Source organism: Macaca thibetana, chromosome 13 (assembly GCF_024542745.1).
Source record: "Macaca thibetana thibetana isolate TM-01 chromosome 13, ASM2454274v1, whole genome shotgun sequence".
Classification (NCBI taxonomy): Eukaryota; Metazoa; Chordata; class Mammalia; order Primates; family Cercopithecidae; genus Macaca; species Macaca thibetana.
This window is the reverse complement of record NC_065590.1, coordinates 60,960,830-60,976,446: the sequence shown is the minus strand read 5'-3', so window position 1 is coordinate 60,976,446 and position 15,617 is coordinate 60,960,830. Positions and strand designations below refer to the sequence as shown.

The 15,617-nt window shown below is 51.4% G+C and overlaps 1 protein-coding gene and 1 long non-coding RNA gene across 4 annotated transcripts in view; both read left to right on the top strand.

Moving 5' to 3' along the window:
- The window catches only part of PRKCE (protein kinase C epsilon), a 539,420-nt gene that overhangs the window by 505,094 nt on the left and 18,709 nt on the right, over positions 1-15,617 (top strand). Inside the window, exons 14-15 of one of the 2 annotated variants that reach the window (XM_050754094.1) lie at positions 5,761-5,907; positions 12,265-12,294. In XM_050754094.1, coding sequence (XP_050610051.1) covers positions 5,761-5,907; positions 12,265-12,279 — 162 coding nt within the window. In that variant the 3' untranslated portion in view covers positions 12,280-12,294. The remainder of the gene's footprint in view (positions 1-5,760; positions 5,908-12,264; positions 12,295-15,617) is intronic. The other variant, XM_050754093.1, reaches the window with a different exon arrangement.
- Positions 9,573-12,252, top strand: LOC126933881 (uncharacterized). 2 transcript variants are annotated; one of them, XR_007718758.1, is made up of 5 exons: positions 9,573-9,727; positions 9,770-10,021; positions 10,064-10,147; positions 10,233-10,274; positions 10,317-12,252. It is a non-coding gene; the product is annotated as an uncharacterized LOC126933881 (long non-coding RNA). The 2 variants fall into 2 exon arrangements; XR_007718757.1 differs by lacking the exon at positions 10,233-10,274.

Sequence of the window (15,617 nt, the reverse complement as noted above, 5' to 3'; positions counted from 1 at the left end):
AAAAGACACATGCAGCGGCTCAGCAAATGAGGAGTAACAGGCTGCATGGGGAGCTCTTGGGTCTGGAAACACCTATCCCATGAGGGGACACTAAGGGGAGGTTTCAGTCAGGTGGCTACTGGGGGGAAGGATGTCTGTTCAGAAGGAACAGTGAGTGTGCATGCCTTGGACTAGAAAACATCTGCCAGGGTGGACAGCCCAAAAGGAGCTCAGGGAGAGTGGGTGCAAGGAGGGTGATGGGATGGCGGTGTCTGAGTATGCAGGGCTGCTGCTGCTTCTTTTTTTTTGAGACTGAGTCTCACTCTGTCGCCCAGGCTGGAGTACAGTGGCGCGATCTCGGCTCACTGCAACTTCCCCCTCACCGGTTCAAGAGAGTCTCCTGCCTCAGCCTCCTGAGTAGCTGGGACTACAGGAATGCAGCACCATGCCTGGCTAATTTTTGTATTTTTAGTAGAGACGGGGTTTCACCGTGTCAGCCAGGATGGTCTCGATCTCCTGACCTCGTGATCCCCTGCCTCTGCCTGCCAAATGCTGGGATTACAGGTGTGAGCCACTGCGCCTGGCCTGAGTATGCAGGGCTTCTTAATGCCACCATGAGAGCTTCTATTCGATTCCCAGTGCAGGGCTAGCCCTCGGAGAACCAGGCAGGGGAGTGACCTGGCTGGTATACCTAGAAGGTAGATCTGGCTGCTGGGGAGAGCATGGTTTGGAGGGTGCCTCTCCTGCCAGCCTCCAAAGTCCTCCGCCCTTGCCCCAAGCCAGTGAGAAGGCCTCAGGGGTACTAGTTTTATTTAGGGGAACTAGTTTGTCCAACTTTCCAAATTCAATGTGTGTTCTGGGCCGGGCCTCTCACTCCGAGCTTGGTTCTTGCTACTCATGGAAATGACTTCTGTTGCACTTTTCTGCCTTGATGTCTTCACACCCGCATTTCTCCTCGGCGCCCTGTGGCTCTTTGAAGCTTTCAGGATCCCTGCCTTGGAGCCTCCCAGCCACATTCACTGGCTCAGTCAAGCCCTTCTGTGTTAAAGCCCTCCTTGTCCTTGCCCTCTGGGACTGGGTCTCCTCTGGTGTTGGGCAGCTGCTTCTCCATCTCCTTTGCTACCCCTTCTGCTGCCCTCTGAGTGCCGACATTTTCAGAGGTTGACTCAGTAGTGTGTTCTCAGTGAGGCTTTTTTTTTTTTTTTTAATACAAAAAGCTAAAACTTGTCCCCTTCCCTATCCACCTTTATCCTGCTCAGTTGATCCCTAATAGCAGTTTCACTTTCTAATCCACTATATGTATATTATGTATTATGTTTATTGTCTGTTTTCTTCCACAAGATTGAGCTTCATGAGGGCAGGAACATTTTCCAGCCTATTTCTCAGACGCATCCCAAGGACTGAGAACAGTGCCAAGCACATTGTAGGAGCTATGTAACTGGTGAAAAACAGAAACAGCTCTTAGCTCTCTGTTCTTCCCATTTTATCACAGATTGCAAAGTTAAATGCCTGCAGGAACCCAGCAGGAGCCCTGGAAGGTGAACAGGACTGGGTGGGGCAGGGTAAATGGAGACCCCTGATGATCCCCTAGCAGCAATGAGGACCTCACCTCACCAGATCTGGCTTTCCAAGAGAAGCACAAAATCCAGATTTTTATGTAAAATCTCGAAACGTTAACTGATTATAACTAGTTCAATGAAACAATTATAACTAGTTCAACTGAGAGCCAAGGAAAACTTCGACCTGGGTGCCTCTTGGGTGACAGTCTTTGAGGGACCCCTGCTCTTCCCAGCTCCTTGCTGGTGTCACTCACCGGCCCCTGTTCAGCCAGACCCATCTTCCAGCCTCCAGGCCTGTGTTTCCGGTTCCCTACTCACTTCCCCCCCTCGGCTGGCCAGGGGTCCCTCACATTCAGTATACACCCAAACAGCTCTGGATGGTCCCCCTCAAATCTGCTCACTCTCAAATTCCGTGGCTCAGTAAATGGCACCCTGTCTTCCTGTCTAAGCAGACCAGAAATGGGGTGCTATCCCTCTCTCCCCATCACAGCTAGCCAGACATCAAGTCCATTCCCCCTGCTAACCTTTTCCATCTGAGTTACCTTTCTCCATCCTCCTCCCTACTACCCCCATCGGAGCCACCACCACCTCTCCCTTGGTGAACTGCAGGACCTCCTAACTGGCAGGCGGGTGGCCCCTCTTGCCTCCTTCTTATCTCTGTAGAGTGATCTCTTAAGAATGCAAATCTAGCCATTTCATGCCTCATCCCCTACTTAAAACTCATCACATTGTGATTAAAGATCTTTATCTTCCACACAGCCTCCAGGGTCCTGCATCAGGCCCCGCCTCCCCCTCAGCCACTCCCCCTCATCTGCTGGGCTCTGCTGGACTATATCCAGGGCCTATAGAATGCAAGTGTCTTTAGTGTTCCTTCTCCCTGACCACTCTCCCCCTGTGCCCTTTTTGCCTAGGTACATTCCTCCTTCAGGTCTCAGCCTAGGTGTTGCTTCTCAGGGAATGATTTGCCAAGTTCCTTGCCCATCACACTGTCAGAGCCTGCTGTGCTTCTCTCGGGGCGTTCATTACAGTCTTCGCTAATTGATTCTCTAGCAATGACATGTTTCTTCTCAGCCTCCCTTACTCTTCTACATGCCCCGTGAGGGCAGGAACCATGTCTCATCACCACAGCACTTGATGCAGAATGGAGACTCGTGTGTCCAAAGGACGGAGAGGAGGGATTTTCATCGATGAGTACAGGGCACCTGCTAGGCCAGGCATTCAGCGAGACTCTCAGTATCCAAAAGGGGCTCCCAGCCTCTTCCATTCTGACTTTTCTACAGGAAAGCACTTTAGGAAGGGCACGTCACCCAGTGGGAAGGAGCATTGCTTAGGGGGACTCAGTTGTCCAACTTTTCAAATTCTGTTTTGTTCAGTTTATATATTTAGGCCTTAAATATTTCATTATTTGCTTGCTTGTTTGATCGCATGCTATTTAAAAAAACACACACACAGAAAGCATAAAATGGGAAACAGTGAAAGGTGTCTGTCTCATCCTTGCTTCCATCTGCCCATTTCCCACACACTCTCTACTTATGTTTTGAGGCTTTTACATATCCTTCTGGAATTTCTTTAGATATATACAAGCAAATACAAATATAACTTATTTCTTTTTTCTGTATTATACAATTGTAGGAATGCTGTACACATATCTCATTTTCCTATCAGTGGTGTATCTTGCTTTTTCCACTCAATGAGATCTTGCAACAGGCATATCTTCACTGGTTCTGCCTCTACTTATACTTTGGAGCTGCAACTCCAAATCACTGCAGAGAACTCTCTTGGGTAATTAACTTGGGGTGGACATGGGAGCTTTTGCCTCCTGATTCCTGGAGCCCCATCTCTTCCCAGGTCAGCTGAGTAGCTAAGGGAAAACGTCAGCTGCACCCGAGGCCACCAGAACACTATGCCCAGCAGAGCTGGCCACTATCCCAGGCCCCAACACCAGCCCATCACATCTCCCTGTGAGTCCCCTGCCAGCATACCAGCTGAGCCCTTTTATTTTGGAGACCTTAGAGCAGTGGCCTTTAACTAGGGGCAATTTTGTCCTATTCCCTTAGACATTCAGTAATGTCTGGAGATATTTTTGGTGCTGCTGGCATGCAGTAGGTAGAGGCCATAGAGGCTGCTAAACTGCCTGCAATGCACAGGACAGCTCTCCCCACCCACCCTGCAAAGAAGTATCCAGTCAAAAATGTTAACAGCACGAAGGCTGAAAAACCTTGACCTACAGAGATCCAGAAGTTAGAAGTCATGCCTAACCGGTTAACCAGTTCGTGAGGGTGAGACGTTCATGAGAAGAGCATTTTCCCCCTGAGAAGAGCGTCTGGCTCAGGGGCAGCTTCCTGAGATGCCCAAACCTCTCTGTTTATCCCTGACCCTGATATTTCCCCTCCCAGAAAAGGGAGGACGGGAGGAGCTGAGGAAGTGAGGAGTCTACTGCACCCTTGGCCTCAAAACACTTCATGCAGTCACTTGACTACAGGGCCAGACCAGGATTTCCATGACTCTAGCCACTGGGCTGTGTCTCCGAGGGCCTATGTGAAGGTGATGCAGAACTTTAGAGAAGGCCATTTGTATCACAGAAGTATGCAGTGCACAACCTGCGCAACAGTAAGTGGCTGTGCCACAGTCTCCCTCCCTCAGCACTGTGCCCTGAGACCCAACCTTTAGCCCCTCACTCCATCATCACGATTTACTGAGTGTACAATGGGAACCAGGCACTGAGCCAGGTTTGGGGCAGATAAGACAGATTCCTAAATCATAGAGCTCACCAAGGGGAAGAGATGTTTAGACAAATTATAATTTAAATAAACCAGAAGCATGGGGTCTACGGTATCAACAGAGGAGGGAATCTGGGGAGGCTTCACAGACGAGGTAGCATTTTGAGTAATTCCTAGAGAAGGCCTAGGGACTGGAAAGGGACTTTCAACCAGAGGGAAGAAAGAATGCAAAAGGACAGCAAGGTAGATAGACAGCGTTCAGGCTGAGGAGCTCCTGTGTGCCAAACTAAGGAGTATGGATGTCATGGTGGGAGCCATCCAAGGAGTTAAAGTAGGGGTTACCTTGCTGACTTGTAGATGAGAAAGATGAGGCACACTGGTACCATTCCTGACTCACGCCTACTCTCCATCCCTTTCACTCTTTATCTGGGGCTGTCCCCTCCAGTCGCATTGAACTCGAGGCCAGGTGCTTTGGTTCCAAGGGCACCAGGCAAGAAATAGTTAGAGGCTCTCTCCCTTGCTGATTAAGCCTGAAATTATACCAAAGATGTATTCCTTTGGATTATAGTTTATTCTCTCAAGTTCTTCTGTTTAGATATTCAGCCTTCACACTATGAAATGTGACATTTTGTCTCTAACACACATACACACACAACACACACGTGCTGTTATTTCGGGTAGCTATCAGAAATATTTCCACCCACTGGCACTTTTTTCCCCCAAGATTTTATTGGTATACGTGTGTTCGATTAAATTAATGTTTACCCTCAGGACTGACTCATTTAATAGGAATAACAAGTTCACCTAGGGTGTGAGGCACACAAGACACCACCCAGAAAATATAAAACACATCTATGTGATTTTTACCTAGAAGCATCGAAAAGGAATAAGCCTTTTTCTTGTTTTTTATCTTTTGACCTTCATGAGCATTTTGTGTAGAGATTGCAAATTCAAACATAAAAACAGTGGAGAGGGGGCTGGGTCCAGGAATAGGAAAGGAGCAGGAGGAGGTATTAATACATTTGATCATTTACCTGGTCCTTATTCCTTACCTCAAAAAGGACTGTTGACCTCTCCGTGTAAATGAGTTTATCAGACCGCAGTCTCCCTGATGAGAAGACCTGAGAATCTGAGGGCGATCAGAGAGTAAGAGCCAGAGTTCCTAATCCCAGCTTGGCCCCTTGCTAGCTGGGTGACTTCGGCCAAATTAGCTGACCTCTGTGTGCTTCTAGTGCCTCATTTATAATATAGAGACAATGATAGTACCTCATAGGGTAAAATGAGTTGATACATGTACTAGGTCTAGAATGGTGACTGGGACATAGTCAACTCTATGTAAGAGTTTAAAAACAAAACCCAACAGATGTGGCCCCTGAAATTGCAAAGAACAGACTCGGGAGGCGATGCTGAAGATGCTGCCTTGGCTGACGTCCATCTGTCCCTCATAGCCTGTGCTGGCCAGGCCTCTGTCACTAATTCCGACTCTGTCCTCATCCCCACAGTTCATGACGAAGAATCCCCACAAGCGCCTGGGCTGCGTGGCATCGCAGAACGGCGAGGACGCCATCAAGCAGCACCCATTCTTCAAAGAGATTGACTGGGTGCTCCTGGAGCAGAAGAAGATCAAGCCACCCTTCAAACCGCGCATTGTAAGTTGGTCCCCATGCATGCTCGGCACCGTGGGTCGGGCCCAGGTACTTGCGGGGCAGGCTTCGTGCACCCAGGAAGAGCGGTCAGGGGATGTCTATTACAGCAACAATGACAAAGGCCGGAGGTGGCTGAGGCTCTCCCTAAGACAGTGTCTTTAGGCCCCACGTGTTTGCTGTTGAAAACATGTAACCTACTACAGCAGCACCCAAGATGATGATTTACATGGGCCACAGGACACCTTTTGTGTTAATAGAGATTCAATTTATTTATTTAGATTGAAAATGACTAATGACACTAGTTTTCTATGTGTGGCAGAGACATAAGGTTTCTTCATGAAGAACTGGGTTTGTTTTCTAAATGGGTCAGTTTAAAGGCAAATATTAATTAAATATTAGCCGTGGTCATTCTGTGGAACTAGCACAGAGCGCGAAGCTGGGATTCACTGACTGGCAGCGGGAAGGATGGTCCTGCGGGGAGCTTCTGGGAGGCCCACTGCGTAAAAGCGCATTTCTGTGAGATACCCTCTCCCTTCTCGGCCGCACTTTCCCTTCCACCTTCCAGATTCTCAGGCCTGCTGTGATGCCAGTTGGAGGGGGCATGTAACACAGGGCAGTTGAAGCTCAGAGCTTTCAGTCTGGGCTTGATTCACAGAATAAAGACCGTGTCCTGGCAGTGGCCTTCTGCTGGAATGGGACGAGGGTCATGTTGCAGTCCTTAAAGTTATATAGTGTATGTGTCTTAATTCTGTTGTGTTGTAGCCCATTGAAGCAATCAGTCATTCAGACTGAAAATTGAGGTAGCCGGCTGGCAGGCTTGCTGGGAGGTGAAGGGGATGTGCAGTGTAAGAGTTTACTAGGCAGGGGCCCCAGTGCTGTGGGGCTGTGGAACTGGGGTCCCAGGCAGGGAAGACTTGCCATCAGGCAGTCAGCCCTCGGTCACCCGGCATACTGTCAGATGAGCCCCTGCTCCCCTTCTCCAAGTGCAGAAAAGACCTTCCTGTGCCTTGTGAACCATCAGAGAGGAATTCCATTCTATTCAAGGAGATTTTCTGGGGAGCCGTTACTGACAATGTTGTGATTCTTAGAAATGTTCCACGGTGGGAGTGGGGGTGGGGGATAGTGTCAGTGGACGGGTGGGGTCCAGGCCTCAGCCAGACTCGAGCACATGGGGTTGAACGTCCCCGGATGCTTGGTCCCGTCACCACTCCTCATTTGCTTCCTCCTTTGGTTTTCATGTTTTCGCTGGATAGCACAAGCTTGGAACAGCCCAGATTTAGGATCACCTTCTTTCTTTGTAAATATCACTTCCTCTTCAGCCCCTCTCCACCACAGCTCCAGGCCCACTATTCCAAGCCAGGAGGGCTTAGAGTCTAAGCTCCCTGGGCCAACTGTCCCCTGCTACCACAGGGCTCCCTGCACATGCCACAGCCTGCCCGATGGCTGGGGGCTGAGGACCTCTGCAAGTCACCTTTAAGGACAGGATTAACTGTGCCCCTGGCAAAATAGGGGAAGTAGGACCCCAGAGGCCTAAAAAAGGAGGAGGAGAAACTAAAGGCTCAGATGGTAGGGTGAATTTTAATTTCTCTTTAATCTAAGTTAATCAACCCAAAGAAGAATGAGAAGTAGAGCTAAGAATCCAGGCCCAACTAACAGAAACGCAGGATGAGGCTGAAGCTGAGGGGATTATCAGTGCAGGGCTACAAGATGACTTAAACTTGAGTCTCCAGATCTCAGCAAAACCACATTAAACCAGGCTTACGGAGCACCAGGCTCCAGCTGTACTGGCAGAGATGCAGGAGCAGCCCCCTCCTGCCTGGGGAAGAGTGGGGAGGACCAGTGGAGCCCCAGGGGGCACCGTCAGCAAGGGGTGTGAGGAGAGAGAGGGTCTGGGGTGTGGCAGAGGACGCCAGGGGGTTTTTGTTGAGAGGCCACAGGGTGGGAAGGAAGTAGGGAAGAACCTTAATCATAAAAGACACAAAGGAAGTTTTAGAGTGTGGATTCATGAAGAATCATCTCTCCCTGAGGTACAGCAGATTCCAGAACACTGCCAAAGCCCTTTCCAAAGCCCTGGCAGTCACAGGAATTCCTCACCGGGGCTCACAACTTTCAGTTTGAGACTTTGAGCCAATGAAAGTGCAGGCCTTCTGAGAGGCATCCCTCTTTGAGCAGCACGTGGCAGGAAGGGTGTGAAGAACAGGGGTGAGGTGAACAGGTGCGGGGCTGAGGGATGGGGAAAAACCTAGACAGAGAGGAGAGAGGAAGAGAGGGAAGGACAAACCGGGAGGGAGGGAGGCACATGACTTACTCCACTAACATGCAGGCGTTGCCTTGCCTCAGACAGGCAGGGAGCCCCTTAAAGCTCTCCCTGGCCAGAAGTGAAGGTGCTCCTGTGGGCAGGGGTATGAGGGGGCTGGGAGCCAGCAGGAGGAAATACATCCCTGAGTCAGGGGTCAGGCAGGAGTCCACCTCTGCCTGGACGTCTAGAGCACAAGGGACCTGTGCTTTCTGTCCTTGGGCCTCTTGAGAGTTCCCTGCTGGGAGTAAAGAGCAAGAAAGACCCTGTTTGTTTTCTTTTGCCTGGAGGGTCAAGGAAGCCTTCAGGGTCCTTATCACCCCATGAGAGGCTGGCAAAGAGAAAGGATGGGGCTGTCCAGGAGCTCCCGCCAATTTCAAAACTGCCTCAGTCTTCCTAAAGACTGACTTCGTCATTGCCTTGAAGGGATCTCCTGTGCATGTTCCCACTCCCCCTGCCTCCCCAGACCTTCAGAGTTCACCTCAATGCTCAATGCTGTGGAGAGGGGCGGGGTCAGGGGAGAGGGCATTGATTAGGTAAGTTTGAATTCAGTTGGGAGGAGAGAATTAGAACATCTGGAAAGAGGAAGGCTGAAGCGGAAAGCTGACGTTGTTTAAGAGGTGTTTCTGGCCACACTTGGAGCTGAGTAATGTTGAGCCTTAGAGAGTTCTCAGTGCAGGTCTTTAAAGACTTCTTCAAGTTATTTAAATGTCTGACATTTACAACCTTGGCGCTAGAGATTTCTCTCAGGAGAAATACCAAAATTGGGGGAAAACAATAAAAAAGAGCAGTCCACATCTAGTTAGCAGGTTGGAAAAGTGACACAAATCTGTCCCTAAGTCGAAAGCTCTTTTCTGAAAAATGTCAATGGCACCAGCCCGAGTCATCTGTGGGCTTGTGTAGAAAGAGCAGAAATACATTTTAAATAGGATGAAAGCCCAAGGAACTTAAGGTTTCATGCGCCATCGCACCCCTCTAACCAACTCGGGGCTGAGCCCGGGGATGTGGGTGCCTGCCTAGCTCAGGTACCAGCAGTGAGGACAACTCTGTGCCACATGAGCAGAGTCAGCCTTACCATAGGCAAAACAGATGGCCACCCACAGAGGCCACTGGAGAGCCACGGGGAAGCTGAGGTGCACCCCACAGAGGCCACTGGAGAGCCACGGGGAAGCTGAGGTGCACCCCACAGAGGCCACTGAGAGACATGAGGAAGCTGAGGTGCACCCCACAGAGGCCACTGAGAGACACAGGAAAGCTGAGGTGCACCCCACAGAGGCCACTGAGAGACACGGGGAAGCTAAGCTTCATCCCCACAGAGGCCACAGAGGCCACTGACGAGAGACACGAGGAACCTGAGGTGCACCCCACAGAGGCCACTGGGGAGACACAGGAAAGCTGAGGTGCACCCCACAGAGGCCACTGAGAGACACGGGGAAGCTAAGCTTCATCCCCACAGAGGCCACTGAGAGACACGAGGAAGCTGAGGTGCACCCCACAGAGGCCACTGAGAGACACGAGGAAGCTGAGGTGCACCCCACAGAGGCCACTGAGAGACATGAGGAAGCTGAGGTGCACCCCACAGAGGCCACTGAGAGACACGAGGAAGCTGAGGTGCACCCCACAGAGGCCACTGAGAGACACGAGGAAGCTGAGGTGCACCCCACAGAGGCCACTGAGAGACATGGGGAAGCTGAGGTGCACCCCACAGAGGCCACTGAGAGACATGGGGAAGCTGAGGTGCACCCCACAGAGGCCACTGAGAGACATGGGGAAGCTGAGGTGCACCCCACAGAGGCCACTGAGAGCCACGAGGAAGCTGAGGTGCACCCCACAGAGGCGACTGAGAGACATGGGGAAGCTGAGGTGCACCCCACAGAGGCCACTGAGAGACACGAGGAAGCTGAGGTGCACCCCACAGAGGCCACTGAGAGACACGAGGAAGCTGAGGTGCACCCCACGGAGGCCACTGAGAGACACGGGGAAGCTGACCTTCATCCCCAAAAAGGCCACTGAGAGACACGAGGAACCTGAGGTGTACCCCACAGAGGCCACTGAGAGACACGAGGAAGCTGAGGTGCACCCCACGGAGGCCACTGAAAGACACAAGGAAGCTGAGGTGCATCCCACAGAGGTTGTCCTTCTATTCAGGGGGCAGATTGCCATCACAAGACAGGATTTCCTTGGACTTAAGGCATCAAATAACTTGAGGACATGTGAGATGCCTTCCTAGAAGAACTGGGAAAGAAAGGGCTTTGACAGGGAAGAGGGAAAACTGGTTTAGATCCCAACATTGGGGAAAAGCCTCCAAGTCACCGGATCACAAGCAGCCAGGGACAGTGTGCAGTTGTTGGTCCTGGCTCTTTGACAGACTCCAAGTCAAAGGCAAGACACTGTGAGAAGGGAAAGGATCAAGTCCGTGAGCAAACACCGTCAGCCTTGCAATTTGGCGGTGGCCTCAAGGAGACATTGGGCATGTGTTTAAGCAAGCAAGGAAAGCAGCTGCACCAGTTCCCTAATCTGGCAAAACTGAATACCTCCAGGGTGATTCATTCAAGTGCCTGAAGCCCCTGAGGGAGCTCCAGGTTTCCTCTGTCTTGGGTTACCTCCACTTGCTTCCAAGCCATGCCCTTTTGGCATCATACCAGAATGCCACCAGTCTCCAGAAACCTGAATTAACCCACTCCTCAGCTGGCCATACTGAATCTGGGTGACCTGGGGGGTGCCCTGCCTGTCTGATACAGGGAGGATCTGGTTTTGTCAGGTGGTTGGTGCTGGAGGTGAGGCTGGGAGAGGTCATGTCACTTACAAAGAGCCAGGATGCAGTGGCATATTTTTCCAGAGCTCCTGACCCTCTCCACTCTCACTACAAGGACAGAGCCCCTTCGTGGAAGAACCTGCCAGGCACAACAAGGCTGTACTCTGCCCAGGCTGGCTCGCTAGAGGCTGGGGGCCCCTGGGTCACCACCACAGAGGCCGAGGATGCAACAGCACAACAGCTTTCAGGCCTGACTTCCATTCCTGCACAGGAAGCCTCGCCCCTCTGAAGCTATCACCAAGGAGATTGTCCAGATTCATAGCTGGAATTTGGCCTCTGGTCAGGTTCCATCACATACCTCAATTGGCTTCTGTTCCCCCCAGGCTTTTGCCTTCTTGAGATGTCTGCTAAGCTGAGATTTCTGCTCCCCTGGCTCCTAAGCCTCCCTTGTCTAACCCTTGCCCTGACTCACCAGCTGTCACTAGTCCAACTGGGTTTCCTGACTACAGGCCAACATCCCTTTGTACTAACCCCCACCCAGTGCAGTTTTCAGTGGCCTCTGCTTCAGCGTGGAGACTTTCCTGTCTTTCGTTCTCTCAGCTCTCTTACGTATTCTCCCTCCTCCACTTTCCCTTTTGTATTCCTGTTGTTCACCCTCTGTCCACCCACGTAATGAACTGAGTTTGTGCAAGCGATGTGCCATCAACACCAAACCAAAGACTTTGCACCATCACGTACTCAAATCAATTTTCCGGGGTGGCTTGCTTCAGAGCAAGGACACACAGTGGGGGGCTGTTTGGTGGCAAATACCCCAGCACTGAAGAGTCGGGGAGACAGGAAAGCCAGCAAGGCTGGAGTCAAAGCCTTTGATGCTGGAGAAAATCTCCAGCCCTAGAATTCACTGGTCTATCCCATTGGGGATTTCATCCCAAGATAATGGCATGGTCTAATTGCCAATGAAAGTAGCACATTTCGCTTTTGTGTTACCGGTGGGCTTGCCTTCTTTGGGGACTGTAGGGGCAGAGCGATGTGTTTGGTGTGGTTGAAGGGCACCATCTGACCTTGCAGATCTTGGGGACGTTCTGCTCACTCCTGGCTTCCCTGCTGTGTACGCATTCCTTCCCCTCAAAAGCGTTCAGCTCTGAGACTCTGGCCCCCAGGGCTTCAGCACTGGAATGGGGGGAAGCCAGCTTAGGAGGGAGAGATTTGCCTCCCCAGAAACCTAGTTGTCCTCAGTGAAAGCCAGAGGCAATGAGGGAAATGCTGGCCAAGTAAACTTCTCTTTGTGTACATGTTCTCTCTTTTCAAGTTTGCTTCAGTGTGAATGTCCCTCTTTAAGGTAAGGCCTCCAGAGTGGGGAGTCTCTCCAGGTAGGTGAGCCCTCAGGCCCGGTGACATAGAGGCCCCTCTCAACCTCATGATCCGTTTCCATCCAGCCATCCGCGCTGCATGGCGGGACCCCCGAGGGAGGCCTCTCCTGCATGCTCCTGCATGACTGGGCTGTGCTGAGAGAAAACCTGGGAAGTGGGCTCGAGACCCGCACACTTCACCAACTTAGCGACCTGAGGAGGAGCCCTGTTGAACAGGCAGCCCCTTCCCCTAAAGCCAGCCCACCTGCCTAGGGACCACCAGATAGCATGGGTTGTGATGATGGAGGCCAGTTATGACACCATCCTCATCCTCTGTCCTGGCAGAGCTGGGGCAGGAGCAAGGCTGGGTTCTGCAGCCCCTCCTGAGGACATCCCCGTGGACCGTGTCCACCACATCCAAGCGGCTTACCATCCTAGAGGCTACAAGATCCCTCCAAGAGCCAGGGCTCTGATCCAGGGCTGGAGGGCATGGGAAAAGTCCAGAAACCTGTTTTTGGTGGTTGGCCCAGCAGGTGGCATGGCACAGTGGACAGGATACTGGCTTTGACTTCTGAGAGACTTGGGTTGGAATAAAATTGCTGTCACAGGAAAGCCATGTGACACTCAGAATTCACCTCACCCCTGGACCTCTGGCTTCCTTGAGCCTCCTTATCTGTAAAATTGGGTTACTGTGAGAATTCTCCCCTCATGGAATTATAAACAGGAATAGCTGGGTACTGTGGTTCCTACCTATAATTCCAGCACTTCGGGAGGCCAAGGCAGGCAGATCACTTGCACTCAGGAGTTCGAGACCAGCCTGGACAACATGGCAAAACCCTGTCTCTACAAAAAATGCAGAAAGTAGCCAGGCGTGGTGGCATGCACTTGTAGTCCCAGCTACTTGGGAGGCTGGGGTGGGAGGATCGTTTGAACCCAGGAGGTTGAGGCTATAGTGAGCCATGTTCATGCCACTGCACTCCAGCCTGGGTGACAAAGTGAGATCCTGTCTCAAAAAGAGTTATAAACAGGAATAGATAATAAGTCTAAGCTACTTTGTGCACTGTAGATTCTCAATGAATTTTAATTTCCCTCTCTCCATTCACCACCCCTACCCTGGCCTTTTAAAGGCCCTCTTCTTCTCATCCCCAAACTCCAAGAATCAAGAGTTAAGAATTGCAGGAGGTTGGTGTGATGTTTGGAGGCTGGGTTTTGGAATCAGATGCAACCAGGTTCTAATTTGGGCTATGGGATATTGGGAAAGTCACCACTTCTCTCTGAGCCTCGGTCTGCTGATCATAGTACGGGGGTTTTAAATATCTACCACCCAGGGTTGCTGTGAAGAGTCAACAAACCTAATTACATGAAATGAGTAGCACAGTGCCTGATCCAGGTGAACACTTGGATGGTGTTGATGCTGATGGTGAGGAGGACAACAGGAGACTGAGGCCAAGGGAGGCTGGACTGTATAACACTCCTGTCCCAAAGGGACTGAGGAGCCAGGAGTTCAGATGAGGGGATGGCACCATCCAGCAAGGCACCAGCCATTACAGGGCAGAAAGCATCTGAAGACAGGGAAGGAGCACAGTTCAGAATGCTGAGGCACCCGTGGTGGCATCATTCCAGCACAGCCACTGGTATGAGCTGAGTGCCAAGAGGAGGGAGGTACTGTGCGAGGGAGGTACTGTGCGAGGGAGGTACTGACTCACCCCAGGTGCCAGCATTCCCAGCCCTTTTTGCCTCTTGGGATGGCACCCCAAGTTCCCCCACATTTTCAGCACCCCCCACCCCCCGCCGGTCCCCTGCTTTTACTCTGTGACCATGCTTACCACCTTGACGTTCCCTGCCTTCATTCTCAGTAGTGTTTTTGCTGGGCACAGCTGTGCAGCTCTCAGCACCCCAGCCTTGAAGTGATAGCGGTCACCAGTGAGACCCTGTTCCAGCACAGCAAGCTCCCAAATATTTCTAAGCTAAACAGCCTCAGCAGAGCATCTTTGACTCCACACAAGTGATTTCACCATTTTAGAATTCCGATTGCAGGAATTCTGCCATTTGAGAATTCTGATTGCAGGAACAATGATTTTGCCTTTTGAGAATTCTGATTGCAGGAACGTTCCTGTGGCCTGGGGGTGGGAGGGCCAACGAACACATCATTTTCATCCCCTACCCCCACTCCGGGGAAGACTTTGAGGCCTGGGCTGGCCTGGGCTTGGCTGGGCACTTTCATAAGCTCCTGAGCTTTTCTTTATGTCTTAATGGCTGTTACTTTGGTATATGCCTTCCTGGGTTCATCAAACTAGTGTTTCTTGAACTTAATCTCCTCCCTGCCCCACCAGCATTTGAAGTAACACACACACAACTCACTGGGGAGCAGGGGAGGACTTCCTAGGCCATGCCTGATCAAGCCAGAGGACAGCAGGAGGAATCAGGGAACATTTCACAGAGGAGCTGGAACTTGACAGAAAGCTGGGAGGGGTCAGGAAGAAAGAACTGCCTCGGAAAAGGCATAAAAGGAGAAAGGGGAAGGCAGGATTCAGATCAATAATATTCAACAAGGATTTGTTGAACATGTCCTTTGTGCCCTCTGTGAAGCCCTGAAGCCCTAGAGGGAGAAGCTTGACAAAGGCAAGGAAAGAATCTTCTGCCATCACCCTAACATTGCCACCTTGAAAAGCCTCGATGGCAGAATACGTGGTAATGCAAAACACTTAAGGGATAATAGGCAGTAGGGTAAAATCTGGCATCTGACCCCTAACAGGATGCTCATTTGGGAGAGGGATTTGGGGCTTTGCCTTTCAGGGTTAGAGGACAGGGAGAAGAGGGCCTCCCCAAACAGGCTGGGAGCCAGGGTTTCTGTGGGTCCTGAGAGCCTGTGTCAGCCCACTTCTGGTCTTGGGTCTTGCAGAAGATCCTGTCCGAGTGGGGCTGCATTGCTGGATAAGTAATGCCCTCCTGCCCATCTCTGTGGAGAGGACTAAAGGATGGTCTAGCTGCCAGGAGGGACAGGGGTCAGAGCCTGGTTTGTGTGTATTGAAGTGAAGGCAGACAGAGCCTCAACCCTCCCTCACAGAGGGGCTCAGCCCTCCAGCCAGCGTCTGTTCCCGGAAGACTACAGGCACCAAGGGGCACTTTGCAAGCTGACGGGGTTGGCGGGGGCGGGGGTGGTTCTGCCCGCGTCAAGTGGAGGACCTTTGATCTCTGGAGGCATATATGTCATGGAAAAGAGACACTCTGGGGAATCCAGTTTTGCACTTGGAGGATCAGTGCCCTCTTTACTTCCCATTGTTTGTGCTGGGGAGGGGGATGATAACAGAAT